Source organism: Dermacentor albipictus, chromosome 2, assembly GCF_038994185.2.
Source record: "Dermacentor albipictus isolate Rhodes 1998 colony chromosome 2, USDA_Dalb.pri_finalv2, whole genome shotgun sequence".
NCBI classification, from domain to species: domain Eukaryota; kingdom Metazoa; phylum Arthropoda; class Arachnida; order Ixodida; family Ixodidae; genus Dermacentor; species Dermacentor albipictus.
In genome coordinates this window covers 197,129,370-197,146,427 of record NC_091822.1, presented here as the reverse complement: position 1 = coordinate 197,146,427, position 17,058 = coordinate 197,129,370, and the positions used below count along the sequence as shown (strand labels likewise).

Sequence of the window (17,058 nt, the reverse complement as noted above, 5' to 3'; positions counted from 1 at the left end):
ATTTACCACGCCCAAAGAACGTAAAGGCCATCATTTCCGTTGAAAAGGTGTTGTTGACTTTTTTTTTTTTCGATCGACAGGGTCCATTACTGATAGAATTTGTTAAATCTTGAGAGGCTATCAATTGTTTCCGATATTGTGAAACGCCAGAACGGCAGCGTGTCGCAATCAAGAACGAACAACGTGGAAAATTGACGAATGGGGTCACTTTGTTCCACGACAATCGATGTCCCCACGTCGCTTATGTGGTTAATACAAAACTGGCAAAGTTCAAGTGGGAAACGCTGCAACGTCCGCCAAACAGCTCAGACCTGTCACCTTGCGACTTATACATTTTGGGGCAACCGAAAAAACAGCTCAAGGGAACCAGATACAGACTTTTTGAAGCAGTAACCCAAGGAGTTTTATAAGACGGGAATCACGCAACTCGTTAGTCAATAGGACAAATGTCTAAATACTCATGAAGACTACTTTTAAATAAAGTATTCCGTTGTTGGCTCATTCATTTGACTTGCCCTTATATATCTTGCAGAACTCTTGCTTTTTATACGTGCTCTCTGTCGCGACTATAACTTCGGTGCAATTACTCACGATACACGACAAGGGACAGCTACTCCTGCGTAATACATTGGAACAAACGACAGCGTCATTGAGATTTTTCACTGGCCATTGCATATATACAAGAATGTAAGCACGGTTCTTGGATGACAAAGTTTCATTAACATATTTGTCCTCAACTTGCTCAGTTCATTGCCTTTTAATTTTTCATATCAGCGGCATGCACTGCTTTCCTGGTTTCGAACTGATATAGTTCTAAAGTTCGTGTGATATTTTCTTTACTTAATAAATAGACAAAAAAACATGGAAGCATTGACGTCAGTTATGTTGGGCACAATTTTGGCACATACGAGTATAATATTTTATGAAAAAATACATATTTTACTTGTATTTACAGTGCGTAGCTTTCAAGAATTCGTTTGCAGCATCTTTGGAAATGACAATGCAGTTATTATTCATGTATTTGATCCCCCGATAAATTGTTTAAGAGGAAGCTTTTGCTCGGGCCGAATCCGACGCGGCCTATTCAAATACTTGTAAAACGCAGAAACGCTTTTCTGAGATAATCCTGCTAATCTCTTTCATTGAAATTGGTTGCATTTGAGAGAGAAAGTTAAATCCTAGTGTCTGTTGGAAACAGAACTTCGATTTAGGGCCTGACTTTTGTTTAAAATATTTTGGAAAATTCGAAAGTTTGAAGAAATAGAAGCACGACGTTTACAAACTAATAGCTATGCATGAAGAACAGATATTATGGTTCTGTAAACGGCATTTATTATAACAGTCAAAGCGGACAAGTTTGCTATGTCAATTTGTATCTTACGTGGATTGGTCACGTTGTGTACAAGGGTTCTGCAAAAGCCGTATTTTCACAATACTAAATTTTTTTGAGATTCATGTGTAACATATCTATTTTGTCCGCTGTAGATGTACTATTAGATGCAATTCACAGAATTGTGATATCATTTTTCATTGTTGAGTCACGGAGTTCTAAACTTGATAATGTCGTTTTCTGAAAATTTTCAGTTTTGGCCAATTTTTAATAAAGAATTGACCACCTAAATGAAAAATTCGAAGCCAGTAGTCACTAGAATTCAAATTTTTCTTTTAAATGCAATAAGCCTCCTCAAATTTGGTGAAGTGGTTGCAGGGAAAAACGAATTCCCCTTCTACATGTACTTAAATAGGAGCACCCGAGCTAAAGCTTAGCTTCATATGTATATATACATGTATATATATATATATATATATATATATATATATATATATATATATATATATATATATATATTGGGCCAGTGGCGTAGCCCCCCCCGAACAAAATTTCTGGCTACGCCACTGGTATATATATGAAAGCGTGGAGGGTCCTACATACCTAAAAATCAAGAGCCATTCCACTCTGTGAAGGTGGTTGACCAGCAAAGCCATATAGCACACGAAACGGAGGTGACATTGTTAATTTGAACAAAGGTACGAACTCATTTATTGTATCGATGGGTGGTCATCGTGATGAAATGTAGGCACACTCATTTATTGTCTTGATCGGTGATCATTATTTCACTCGCAACTGAAATAACATGCTTTCATAATGTGAAATCGATGCACTTACGCCACTGGTTGGTCGGTTGGGCCGGATCGGTATGGCATCGCAAGGTATATGTCTGCAACACGGAAAGCGTAAACCGCTACCTTTTCTGTACCGACACATCCACATTGAAATCGCCGACAGCGATCACAGGGGTAGTGTCTGTGCGGATTCTCACCGGCGCTCTTGGGACAAAGGAACAACAACGCAGTAGTGCAAACAATCACGGGGGCATTTATTGCACCTTTCATCACCGCGACCGCATAGCGAGCGAATATGTTCGCCTCATGCTGGACACCAACGCCTGGTCATACGCGCGTACGGTCACGCGAACGGTGGCGCGTTCGAACGATCGTGTTCGTCCATTCCGGGTAGGCCTCGCGAAACGGTCTCGCAGAAGCATGGATCGGCGCACGCGCAGAACCTCCGCGCCGCTTTCCGACACTGAGCCAAAGAGGAAGAGCCTTAATCCTTTTTGCGCCCAAGTAATGCCGCCGTTAGGTGGCATTAACAGAAAAACACTCGCGCCATCTCTCGTGCTACCCTGCGAGCATACCGACCGCCACAGTAAAGCCACACGGAGAAGCCGGATTACAAGAGACGGGAGCTGTGCGAGAAAACAACATATCAGGGGACGCGTGAGAGTCTCGCATCCCCACATGTCATCGCAGCTAATTCACTCGAAGTCAATAACCATAAACCTCACGGAACTATGAGTCATTGCATTTTTTGCTTGCTTACCGGGTATGAGCCAATAATGATGGCAGTTTTCGACATGATCTTCTGTATGTTGTATGCTTGATTAGAAAGAATTTAAGCACGGTTCGCTTCACTTTTCTGAGTGCTTGTAGCCTCTGGCGTTACGGGGCTATGAGCCATTGCATTTTTTGTTTGCTTACGAGAGCGTGAATGATTACGGGGGTATGAGCCATTGATGAGGATAGTTTTCGTTCACAGACAACAAAAATGCACGGAACCCTAGCCATATACAGCTTCACTGTAGAAATGTAGTTGTGGCTCATAGTGCATCCATGATTTCAACGGATGTACACAACACATACCAAAAGATATTGCTTGAATCCGCAACACAGAATACGCATGCATTGCCTGGGGCCCCTTCACAAAGTGTATTGTCGAGAAGCTGGAGTGCACACAGCTATGACCAGCTAAATACATCTTAAATGATCATAATTTTGCGAAAAAGATCTCCGAAAAACCAAGAAAGTTAGGTTGGTCCTCCCTCGTTATCAGACAAATATATTTACGCCTTTCTTTATTTCATAAGGTGTACCGCTCTAAAGCTGGAACTTCAAAAGAAAAGTGCATCAAAGAGCCAAGTTGAGTGCCTCCCCGCACAGATCACACACTAAAAGTGCGCGAATATGCCTCGAGTCCGCGCAACATACACGGCTCGTGTCTCTCCTCGTGTCTCTCCTCCTCATTCACACCGTCCGCATCCGCGGACGAGGCTCGGCGCGCGGGATCTCGAGCCAAACTGTGAGCCGACGCGTTGCCGGGCACAGCCGCGTGAGCGGGAGTCCACACGAGGGTTTTCAAGCCGCTTAGGGGGCGTCGTTTGAGGACATGGTATGTGTGTTTGGAAATTCTACCGCGGACGAAATTGCCGATGGCCTGCTTGCTGTCGCTGATGACGGTATTCGCTTCCGCATGCATGGCCATGGCAATCGCGGTTTCCTCCGCTTCCAACACTCGGCCAGCCGTGATTGTTGTGTGTTCTATCAATCCTCCGTTGTGATCCGCTACCACTGCGGTCATGAGGTCGCCGCGAGGCTGTCTGGCCGCGTCTGTGTAGACCACTTCATCTTGCGAGCCGTAGCGTCGCCAAATGGCTTCACTACGGGCCTGCCGACGGCCTTGATGGAGCTCGGGGTCCATGCTGCGGGGTAGAGGTGGGGCATAAATATGCCCCTGACCTTTCGCGAAATCGTCATGTACTCTGCAACTTCGGGGATAGCCTCGAGACTGACCTTTCGGAGGACTGTGCGGCCAGCCGGGGTTAGCGAGAGACGACGGACTTGGGCTGTGTGGTGAGCGTCTAAGAGCTCCTCGATCGTGTTGTGCATGCCTAAGGCATCTAGCCTTACGGTGGCCGCGTGGTCCGGAAGGCCCAGGGCTACCTTTGTGTTTCGTCTGGTCATTGTGTTTACTTTGGCTAAGTCCGTGGCTGCGAGTTTGACATATGGTGTCGAGTACATGGTTCTGCTGGCTATGTATGCCTGCACAAGTCGAAGAAGATCGCCCTCGCCCATGCCGTGGTGCCGATTAGCCACCCGGCGAATGAGCTGTAGTGTGTAGTTGGTCGCTCTCTGGAGTTTCTTTAACATGAGCCCGCAGCGCAGCGTGTTCTGAAAGTCTAGCCCCAATATTTTTATACTGGGGCGCTCCGGGATGGTAAGTTCTCCGACCTTAAGTTCAAGGAAGCGCTTTCTCCATGGTAATCCCCTGGGACAGCTACTTCTGCGGGACTTGATCAGGAGGTATTCGGACTTTTTCGGTGAGCACGAATGTTTGTAGTGTACGGTTTATTAGAATTTTATGTATCTCTGGTGATTTCCTTGTTCTCCCGAGTTATCGCAAAGCAGTATAAAGTGTTCGTATTTGTCTGCATTGCTGTCTTTATATGTCTACAGGAATGTGTCACAGTACTGTCCACCCCCCCCCCCCCCCACCTATATAATAATACCTTAATGGTGCTGTAGATAAGAAAAGATAATAAATAAATATCTTGGAACGTGCGAGTGGAGTTGGAACAAATAAATATATAAATATATAAGTAAATAGATAGGCTGCCTAATGTCATACATATAGCACGCATCAACTATTATCCCTTATGACAAACATCCGTCGGGAAAAAAAGAGCATACTTTGTCGGATCTGTTCGCAGTCTATAAGCAATTCGTGTAACCCTCATTCCTGGGCTGAGCCGCAAGAGGTGGCGAACGTCAGCTGTAGATGCCGGAGCACTTCGGACAGCTCACGGGATGGGGGCCGCGGAGGAAGGCGTGAGAGCCGAAGCATTATTTCTCTATAGTGAAACACTTCTGCCACTCGAGAAAAATCATTGGGAAAGCAGAGACCTATGGGGAGATTGAGACGCGATTTTTTTTTCGATGGATAGGTGGATTTGGGGCCAGGAGAAAAGGAGGGTAAGAAGAGAGTGAAGCAATGCTTGGTAGTATCGAGAATACATGTATCTTAGATAGCCTCTTAGATAACCTTTGGGTATCTTGCATCTGCATCATGATACGTCTGGAAAGACGTGCATCAGCATCTGTATTTCCGATACATGAAAAAATGTATCCTGTACCTTAATGTACAAAATACCGAGATCGCAACATAACCGTACTGTAAACGTTGGCTGAGCTCCGCTTCTCAAGCTGCCACTGCTGCCACTACGCCACCAGAATAAAACTAAAGGAGGCGGCATTCTTTTATCTTTCAGCCAGAGCCCTCCAGCGATGAGCTCTGCGCGTCCCCGTGGATGTAACAGAGTGACGCGGTGTTGCACGCGCAGTCTCGACAAAAGCAAGCGCTCCGACGTGTGCGCGAAGCCGACCTTTTGTTTGCTTGATTTTTTTTTTAGTTGCATCGGTGCCATGACACTTGCTTGTAGCCACCGTAGTGTGCTGCGTACGCCTTGCATGCGGCGTCTTTCGCGCAAATGCTGATGCCGCTGTAGTGTCGTTATCGAAGTTTCTCTTGCGTGGTGCTTTGTTATGAAGTCTTCAGAATGCAAGAATGGAGTTGTCTTGCGTCTAGTCGATTTCATACATTAGCTGCTACCTTGTATAGATCTATAATAGCAAATTTGCGAATGTATCGAAGTATCTTAAGATGCCAGTGGAAAGTATCGTATCGGATGCAATAATTGCGGCAGTATCTTGTATCTGTTCCTCAAACACTTGTTGCCCGAGTATCTTGTATCGTATCATGACACAATTGCAAAGTATCTTTGCCCAGCCCTCGAGTGATGTAGGTGCGATTTTACAAGTGTTCTGTACAGCACGGCGGAAGTTAAAAACGTCCTTCTGTTCCTTCTCTGTATTCGCAGCTTCCAGAAGCGATGCCGCAGATGGCGATGCCGGAAAGGGCAATACGCAATGCAACGACAACGACGGCCTCCTGGTACGTTCCCGCTGCCACCACCTCGTTTTGCGCTCCAAGCGCCGTACTGACAGCGAGCGCACGACGCGCGAGTCCGGCTGCAATCCGCACGACCGCATGCATTGCACCGTACTTGAAAGTGCAGGTTTGATTGACTGCCATCCCCTAGATTTATACCTTTACGCTGCTTGGTCCATTCGTCCGACTTATTTATTCGTTTTACCATAAGGTTGTAAATGCATCAGAGGAGGGAGAAGCTGTACTGAGATATACAAGGAAAGAATAAATACAAGATAGCACAGGAGAACAGAACGAGCGAGTAAACAACAATTTCAATTAAATTATTCGCAACTGGAATAATTCGTTGCACATACACAACAAACAAAAGAAAATAATACGTCACATTGGGGACAGATTTGCTTGCAAAAAACGGTACTGCGGTTCAGATTATGGCTGACGAGTGATCCGCGGGAACGATCAATGACTGTAGCGCTAACTAAGGAGGCAAACAGATCATTCCAGTCAAGGCATGTTTTAAGAAAAAAGGTCTAGCTATCGCGTGGAATGCAACCATTCATCATAAGGTCTTGTAACGAGTCCGGTGTGAGCACAAGATCGCCACCGAGAAATGACAAGGGATTTGATGCTCGAAAGGAATAAGAAAAAAACTTTATTTTAAGGCCAGCACTAAGACCCAGTAAAGAAGAGTGCTTACTCCGCTAAGGCCCATTGTTGATCCGCCGAGCCCGAGTGAACCCAAGCACTCCAGGAAGGAGGGAGAGGGTAAGGGAAATAAGGAGAAGTAACGGCAGGATTACACGAGTACAGAATATGTTCTGTATCTGCCCTCATCTCCGGACTGTTGAGGCAGTGAGCTGTGCTACGCCATTAGAAGTTGTAGCTCGGCATATATATGGCGGTAGCAAACGCAATGAATGCATTCAAATCACGTGAACAGAAACAGAGTTTACCAGTCAGTTAAAACCCGTTTTGACAATTCAACGTGTACGGTTGACAATCAGTAGAACATACATACATGAAAATTGCGACAACATAGAAAGGCCAAATAAACTAACGTGTTATATAATTGAACAATCAACCTTGATAATCATGAATTTACAGTGTATCTGGTTACAGTTAGCGGAAGAGAGTTCGAAACAGACTTAAGGTTAACGGGGAAGCAGCGACACTCCGCTCACCACTACGCCACACGAAGAGCGGCACTCGAAGACGGCGGTGTTTATGGGGCAGGGGACAGTTTTGTCGGGAGGACGCACGCGGGATTGTCGGCGCGGTACCGAGCAGTTACCCCAAAGCAGACTGACTGAGTATAGGTCTGCCTGCTGGCCTCGCTTCTGAGGTTTCGTTGGTCGACCGGGCTTCGGAGGGCTTACAGACACCCGCGACCGCTGCCTCAGGGACCGAGTGTGGTCCGGACGGCACGCACACATTCATGTAAAGTCAAAACAGCAAGCACGTCCGCCACTTCTAAGTTCTACGAGGCAATCATGTTGTAGCCGGGAGAAAAACGGATTAACAAACCACTATTAAGACTTCAGCTATAGCTGGGATGACTTTGCAGCAAGAAAAAAATTAAACACAACAAAACAACAGGCATGTAGGATCACACTTTCGATACTGCTACGGGTCACTTTAAAACGAGCAAAAAAGATAGCAAACACACAAGGCAACCTTAATGTTTGGTATTTAGCCTTTTAGGGTACAAAAATATCCAGGGAGAGTATAAACGACAAAGACAAAGCGCTATGCAGACAAAACTTACATTCTTTCAAGTTAATGCTTTGGCTGTGCTATGGATGACCTTGCGTCCAAGAGAATAAAATAGAACAAAAAAAGACATGCCGACTTTGGCTAGTGTACTGCTGTGTTCGACGTAACACATAAACGACGCAGAGCGAATAGAATCTATAAGGGCGCATATTATACTTGTACGAAAGGTACGAAAGAAGAATGCAGGCATACCGCCACTTTTGTGACACGCCCCTCCTCCCCCCCCCCCTAACACACACTGTCTGACTATTAGAGTAGCATAATGTTGAAGACACCCACATAAAATTCACCGACGCTTACGATAATTCCTAGTGCGTAATCCGGGCGCAGCTCTATATGTGTTTCGATTTTGTGATATATTGGCTGGCGCGGACAATCTCTCTCGTGCGGCACGTTGCAAACTGAGGGAAGAGTGGCGTGACTGCTTCTCTAATCGGGATATCGCGAGAGACAGCGTGTAGATGACGCGTGGGCGCGATCCACAGCAGCCGCCTCAGACAAACCTCCGCTCATGCAGCGCTTTGTTTCCATATATGGTATCGGTGGCGTCATCAGTAAACAGACGACACGCGCTAGTATGGCGGCATCTGGTAGCCATAGTTGCCGCAGAGCCCGTCTTGCGCGGCACTATGCTTTTCTTCTCACGCTTTCGCCATACCCTCCTCCTCCGCTTTTCGCCTCATGGTTCCGCTGCACCCTTCGCCTCTTCTTTGCTCCTCGCGCTCCCTTCGCTGTCGCCGTCTTTCATCACCCCGCTGCGCTCCGCGTTCGCTCTTTCATCCTTCGCTGTGCTCGTTCACTCGGTTACGAGGGATGCCGTGCTCGTTCACTTGGTTACCCAGGAACAGGCGCCAAGAGCTGCGCTCTATAATCGAGCATAGGCCTGCATACATGCAGAAGGATCACCTCGTGTACATACTCAAGGCATGCACAAGTAGCACTTAAGCAGTGGCACCTAGCGTAACACAATGCAAACAAACAAACAAATTTCATGAACGCGCAACACATATGTTGTACTGAGCTTGTCGGCCCCTACAATTCACCTTCTGTGATAAGAATTCCGCTCCGAAATAAAGTCCGAAAATTTTCCATTTTTGTTCGGCATATAAGTGCATGTGTAGTACGTACACGTCGCTTTGACGTGGTGTATCTTTCGCGGTTTTGTAACGTCGCGTGCGCGATAAGCGAAGTAGGCGCAGCCCGAAAATTTTTGATCATAAGTTGAAAGTCATTTTAGCATACGCTAAAGAGGATGAATGCGAAAGCCTGCGTGGTCACGAGACATTTGCTAAATTAATTTGACATTCTCATTCGACTGCGTTGTTACTTCCTATTGCTTGTTTTCTCTTTACTTGCTCTCTTTTTCGGCTGCCAAGACATAGCCGCTGGTTCTGCCTGGTTAATGGCACGTTAGAACGGCCGTTGAAAGTTTATGAAGACCATTAGGACACATACGCATTTTCAGTGTCACCGAAGAACGCGTCTAAATCAACTAGCATTGAGTGTAGTCTATCAAGATTTAAATGACCACTAACAGCACACTCTGGTAAAAATGCCCAGTTAACAACCGACTCACCTCGGCTTTCTATTTTCACCATAATTAAGACTGATAGCTATGGTTACTTGCTTGTCGGGTGAGTGTTTCTACGTTTGATAACTTGCTTTTGTTCAATGATTGCTTTTTATTTTAATGTGTAAGTCACCGGCAAACAACCTCAAGGCTCAGGTAGATGATTAGGATAACTCAAGCAGACGGCAATTTTTTTTTTCATTTCTTTGCTGACGGTCTTTTTCTGGCGCATAAATATTAGTTCTGACTGCCTGACTGCATACACGTTACAGGGATAACACAAAGTTGAAAATACGTCATGTTACTTGCTTACCTTCTCACGCAGTGTTGACGGCCCCAAATTTATGCGTATACAGCTTAAACCCAAAAATAAAATGGATAAATTACAAAGGATACGAAGCTGCAAAAGATACCCTCACGCGTTTCTCAGAAAAAGTGATTCGCAGTTGAAAAAAAATGTTTGTCCTGGTCCGGCGTTCGAAACCGGGAACAACGCATTTCCGGGGCGGTCGCTCTACCATACGATACAGATCGTAGCGTGAGGGCGAATTATTCGAGAAATCGAAGCGCATGGGCACTGAAAGTGGCAAATAAGTTCTGCGGAAGCCCGCAAGGTAGAGGAAGTTTCGTGAGAGAGGAGAAATCGCCATCCACCCGACTGCAACGCACGAAGCTTACTATACTCGTTACATTCCGTGCACTTCGCGTGGTGGCAGCGCACTGACGTTGCATAGAGTCCCCCTAAGAGTCATTTCTTTTCACTTCCTTATTTGTTCTCTTTCAACAACAACACTAGGCGGACAGCAACTGCATGGTGATATGCAACGGAAGTGTGTCTGCGAACAACCGCAAAGCCGCAGATGGAACGAAGTGCCGGATTTCTGGAGTGAGTACACGTCGTTTTCTTTCTTTTTTTTTTTGTTTTGTTTCATCACAGCTCCACAGCCGCAGCATGCAGAGTGAAGGGAGCACATCGTCGTGCCCCAACCCTGCTGTGTCAAAACATGGGTGCGAGTCTCGTTTTCTTCGCGTGCCATCACATCATACGGTCACGAGTGATCACATTTATCGTCCCTATTAAAGACAACGTTTGTAATTGTAAAAGCGTTGTAGGCTTTATTTACTTCTATACGCCATGACAACGCACACAGAAAAAAATCGGTATGCGACGCGCGTAAAGACCCGTCGTCATAAAGCTAGAACGGTTCGCAAGAAATCCTGTTGACCAAACGCGACAGCTAATGTATTTATACTGGCAAAGGAGAACCGCCAACGAGGAGTTCTCCTTAAAAGAAGGCTTCGTCATTTTGAAGCTGTATCTGTACAATTGTATCTTGCGTAATTAGTGCCGCCCAAGACTGACCGCCAACGCTGCGATTACCTCCTTATTAATTAAGCCAATCGCTATCGTACGTGGTGCACGCCCTAATTCCGTCCAATGAGGCAACCGAAGTATCGTGAATACTGCTTCGAGGTTTTATTCACAAAGCTTTTGTTCGTAAGTGCTCTTTGCCATTGGCCTTCGCTGATACGTCCAACGTCGCGATTGGCTGGCAGCTAATGTTACGAACAGTTATAAGAACAGCGCTCGTATTCCCTAAATGCTCTTATGCTAGAATTGTTCGTGAGGTAAAATTCCATCCAATCTTGAAACTGGACATTTTAGTAGCGAATTCGACTGACCAATGACAAAGAGCGCTTTCAAATGAAATGATACGAAGACTCGGCCCCATATTTCTCAAAATGGACCCTGGGACCGAATTCACAGAGCTTTTGTTTCGTCGGTGCTCTTTGCCATTGGCCGGTCACCTTCGCTAGCACTGTGTCCAGCGCCGATTGGCTGTAATTTTTTTTCTTATGAGGAATTCTAGCGCAAGAGCTTTTTTTTTTTTGCATACGAACCCTGATTCATAAGGCTGAGCCCACGAGCTCGCAGTTCGTAAGAACTATTTCTCATTGGCCTGTCGCCTTTGTTAATAATGCCTCCGCTATAGGCCAGTGTCTGTCCTTGAAAAACGTGCTAGCATAATAACTGCGTTCACGGTTCTGCAGACTCGAATTCATTTTCAAACAGGTGCCAAGCTATATGTAAACTGGTAGCGAGGCTTCCATAGAAGCCCACATGTCAAGTAAATGGCGGCTCATTGCAACCGTCGCCACCTACGCATCGGGGGGACAACTAACAGCATGCTGTTAGAATTCTTCATAACAAAAAAAATTACAGCCAATCGGCGCTGGACATAGTGTTAGCGAAGGTGACCGGCCAATGGCAAAGAGCAACTACGAAACAAAAGCTTCGTGAATTAGGTCCCAAGGTGCACATTCACAAAACTGAGGCCGAATCTACGTATCTTCTCGTTTGTAAGCGCTCTTTGTCATTGTTCAGTCGAATTCGCTACTAAAATGTCCAAGCAAAAAACAAGAAAACAAAAAGTGACGTCAGAACCGGTAATTGCAGTGAGGTCAAGATCTTATGCTGCTTGGCGCGATGTTTGAATTTCTTTAGCGTCCGGCATGTCGACCGCAACGCCACCAGTTATTTTTCTTTTGAGGCTAAGGCGAGATTGCGACTCGCTTCAGCTGAAGCACCAGCGTGTCATTAAACTATTGGAAAGTATGTCTTAATGTGAACATAATTCTTCTAAAATAATGCAACGGATATGACTGACCAAACAAAACATGTTTCAATGGATGAAAAGTGCTATGGCCAGTACACAGTCGTAATATATAGCAACATACGCGAAACTTTTTCACAGAATCATTCGCAATTCTAGGCCACAACATGTACACATCCAACCGTTATCAGACAACATTGCCCCACATTATCATTTAGCAAGCATTCTACTTACTAATTTTGCTGTCCGCGGGATACGCAGAGCCTGTGTTAAGGAGAGTGAACGAACACGGCGCGGCGTTTCTTCGGGGAGCCTTCTGAATTGATCGCCACGACGAGACACAGCGCGTCGGATGCCGCAGAGTGAGTTTGCGCGATAAAAAAAAAACTGCACTGACACCTTTCGCCAGTGAACGCCGTGCGCTAGGCCAGGCAAACTTTGAAGTTCAGCGCATGCCAGACTCACTTGAACCACCGTGTTCAAGTGAGCAACGCCATCCCGTAAAACATAACAGCTGGTTCGCACAGTCTTGCCAAGTTTTGCGCCAGAATCACTGGTGGGTAGGGGTCAGCAAAAACGAAATAATAAATTGTTAAATAGAAAAAAAATTAACATTTGTTGTTTTAGTAGATCAAAGCTATTTGAAACGGAATGGTTACTCGTATGACAGTATTTTGAGTTAAAATTTTCGAACGTTTCTTTTTACATAGGTTTCCTAGTTTCAGTGTTTGTCCACCCCTCATCTAGTCGCGCTTCAATCGTGCACCACCAAATTATATCTCTGGCGAAACATTTGGTGCTAAGATTCACGACCTATATACATGGACCTCGCAGGTACCGCATGGACAGACTCGGGCGAATCTTGATCACGGACGCACAAGCGTATGCGACCGGCAAGTCATGAACAGTTCTTAGAACGACTAGGATTGTAGTTTCAACCTCAGCAACCATGCTTCCGAACAATCAGAAGAGCAGATAATCGAGCAAGTTTGTTTAGGTTAAGGGTCGGGGGCGGCTATACACACAGCGCTGACAAAGTTAATAGCGCCGCGACACGCACTGTACAGAACCCGCTTGTCTGCTGAAAAAGGCGCGAGGTTGCAGGTTCGACTCGAGACCGTGAGACGGATCAGATGCGGAAACGCCCGAGTGCCACGATTAGGATTCGGGCTAAAAAAGGATTCGTCGTGGTGGCCCAGCGGCTGTGGCGTCACGCTGCCGAGCACGAGGTCGCGGGTTCGATTGCCGACCATGCAGGGCGGCCTCATTTCCATGGCAGCGAAATGCACACTAGGCGCATGTTAAATAACCCCGTAGAAATGTTAGGAAGGCTACAGGCAGTGATCATAATTATGTTAGTGAGGTGAAGGATTGCTCTCAATTTGAAGACGTAACGAGCGAAATAAGTCTAGAGGAAACAGGCCCACCTGAAAGCAGTCAGAGGAAAAGAAGAGCCTGTATTTAGACAGCGCTTTTACGCTGGGATAGTTGGTAAGGCAGAATTTTAAACAATTCTGTAGCTAGACATATTATTAGCGAAGGCGGCGGGCGGTGACAAACTGAGAGGTTTCGCGAATTCGGCCCTCGATGAGTACAGGCTAGTGCTCGCGGACGAATAAGCGGCTCTATGAAAATGAAGCTAACAGAGATAACGAATTAGATCGTATGGAGTAATTTCTGAGGCCGCTAGTGAAGTTGGAGGTAAGACACCAAGACAATACATTTAGGTAAGCCCGACCACGTAACAAAAGAACTAATAAAAAATTACAAAGGACGAAAGTATCTAACTCAAGAGATCAGGTGAAATTGGCTGAACTGTAAAGGTTGATAAAAAGAAATCGTAACTACTCTCCTAAACTTTCCTCTCACTTTAACTGCTGCTTCTGATTTCAGAAGCAGCAGTCAAAGTGAGAGGAAAAGCACTAAGGCAACAAATAGGTAGTCTTTAGCTCCCATGAAACAAAGGACTTAATAAAGAAACGACAAAGCATGCAAGTGTCTCTAACTGAAGAGATCTGATAGAATTCCTTGAATTGTCAAAGCTGATAAATGATATTCGAAATATAACGTTAAAGAGGTTGGGAAGCAGTAAAAAAGTCCCATCATGAAATCAGTAAGAATGAAACATATGAAAAGCAAGATGTATGCAGTGAAAAATAAGCAGAGTAATGCTATTAGCAATTTCGATTATGTAGTAAAAACAGCAGAAGAATTCTATGCTGAATAGTACAGTACCCTATGCAGCCGCATAGCCTTGAGTGGAAGTAGCGAACAGGAATACAGAAGTTCCATGCGTATCTAGAAATGAAGTTAGAACGGCTTTGCAAGATATGCCTGGGGGAAAGCGGCAGGAGAAGACGGAGTAACAGTCGACTTAATCAAAGATAGAGAGGATATTATACTCGAGAAGCTTGCGACCCTTTATTCGAAATACATCAAGACTTCAGTTGCACCAGAGAGCTGGCAGAATGCCAACATCATGTAAATCCATAAGAAGGCAGACGTTAATGAATGGAAGCATTATAGGGCCATTAGCTTCACTTTAGTAACATGCAAAATATTCACCAAGGTAATTTCCAATAGAATCAGAACATTAATTTCCGTAAAACCAGGAGACAGGATGGCTTCAGGAAGGGATATTCTACAATGTATCTCATCTATATCATCAATCAGCTAATTGAGAAATCTGCGGAGTACAATCAACCTATTACGAAAATGCATTTGATTCAGAAGAGATACCTGAATTCATGGAGGCATAGCATAGTCAAGGAATACAGAAATTATACGTTAATATCTTGGAAAATATCAATGAAGGCTCCACAGCTACCTTTATTCTCCACGAGAAGACCAGTAAAATATACCGACCTAGGAAGGGGTCAGGTAATGAGACACAATCTCTCCAATGGTATTTGATGCACGCTTAGAAGTATTCAAGCTGTTATACTGTGAAGGATTAGGAGTGAAGATCGACGGCTAATATCTCGGCAACCTGTGGTCTGCAGATAAAATTATCCTGTTCAGCAACGCTGGAGATAACTTGCAACAATTTATTGGAGATGTTAGCCGAGAAAGAGTAACAGTAGGGTTGAAGAAAAACGCAGGCCAATCATAGCAAGGGTCACTTTTTTCAAAGATAAAGAGCGTATCTTGGCTTCAGCACCTAAACTTAAGGATCGACGTTTTCAATCCGCGAGGATTTTTCTCCCGCAACGCGACAAGCGAAGCGGAAATTAATTAGTTTTGCCAGGAATAATAACAAGGCATTTAAGTTGCATGTCAACCGAATGCGCATAGACTACGTACACCTACGATGTTTCAAACGATGCAGTTGTCATGGTCAACAGATAGCTCCGGCACAATACGCATGTGCGCTATCACCATAAACCGATTCAAACGTTTACTTCTTCATCCTTATCATTATCGTTTGCTAACATCCGTAGTATTTTGTCAAAGCGCGATCTTGTTTCTTCTTTTCTCGACGATTGCAATTCGGATGCTCTTGCTTTTACAGAAACCTGGTTAAACCCTGAAATAACTGACAACTAAATTTTCCCCGGTAACACAACCTACAACATATACAGGCGCGACCGTGATAAGAAAAGAGGGGGCGGTGTCATGAAAGGAATTAAAAAAGAATATCACATCATTTGTTGCTCAAACCCGTACTAACCTCGAAATCATTTGGGTAGCCTGCTCTGTATCCACCGTGAAGGTACTGCTCGGTAACTGCTACCGTGCGCCGGATTCTGATTTTTCCTTCGTAACTGCATTACATGACAGCATTAATGAGGTAATTGTTCTGCATCAGGCAGATATTATGTACCTATTCGGAGATTTCAATCTTCCTTTAATCGACTGGGTTAATCTATCCTCTTCGTGTCATATGTGCACAAGCTTTATTTCCTTAACATTAGATTTTAACCTATTTCAAGTAGTTAATAAACCGACTCGTAAGTCCAATCTTTTGGATCTCATTTTAACAACAGCTCCAGAAACTGTCACACACATAACTTACTTAGATGGATTCAGTGATCACCAGCTACTCCAAGTGACCATCGATATTCTGTGCGCGTCCACCGCTTCCACAACAAAGCAAATTAGAGACTACAATAAAGGTAATTATGATATCATCAATTTAAAACTGGACAACTTTTTTGTTGATGTATTGGAGCCATCCTTTTACAGCAGATCTGTCAACGAAAATTGGGTTCTGTTCAGAGATCAGTTGTCTACATTGATTGAAAGGCACGTTCCTCTTGTTACTATAACTAGCGATAATTCCAACCCATTGTTTACTAAAACTCTTCACAGAATGAGAAACAAGAAAAAACGCCTATATGAAAATGCAAAGCGCGTACAAACAACATTGGCTTGGGATAAATACAAAAGCTATCTAAAATAGTACTGCACAGCTTTATTGGTCGCCAAGAATAAATATTTTTCAAAAGATTTACCGGAAATTCTTACAAGCAATCCAAGAAAATTCTGGAACATAGTTAACCCTAGTAATAAGTGCAGTAATATTTCATTGGAGGATAAAAACAACACACCTATTCCTGACAGTCAATGTACGACAGCATTCAACTCATTTTTCACATCCGTCTTTACAAGAGAAGATAGTTTTAACATACCTTTTGTACCCGATTTTGATTTCCAGTACATGGCTCCCATCACTATCACTTTAAAAGGCGTAGTAGATCTTATAGATAACCTTAAAATGTTTTCATCCTCTGGTATAGATGGTATAAATTCTAAAGTACTAAAGAACACAATACTAGTATCAAGCAAAATTCTGCTACACCTATTTAACCAAT

General features: G+C 44.5%; 1 protein-coding gene across 2 annotated transcripts in view; it reads left to right on the top strand.

The window, feature by feature from the left end:
• LOC135898570 (actin-related protein 2/3 complex subunit 3-B-like) overlaps nt 1-17,058 on the top strand; it is a 90,720-nt gene that overhangs the window by 10,419 nt on the left and 63,243 nt on the right. For both annotated transcript variants that reach the window (XM_065427606.2, XM_070534602.1), the window contains 2 exons: nt 6,216-6,289; nt 10,426-10,515. In XM_065427606.2, coding sequence (XP_065283678.1) covers nt 6,216-6,289; nt 10,426-10,515 — 164 coding nt within the window. The remainder of the gene's footprint in view (nt 1-6,215; nt 6,290-10,425; nt 10,516-17,058) is intronic.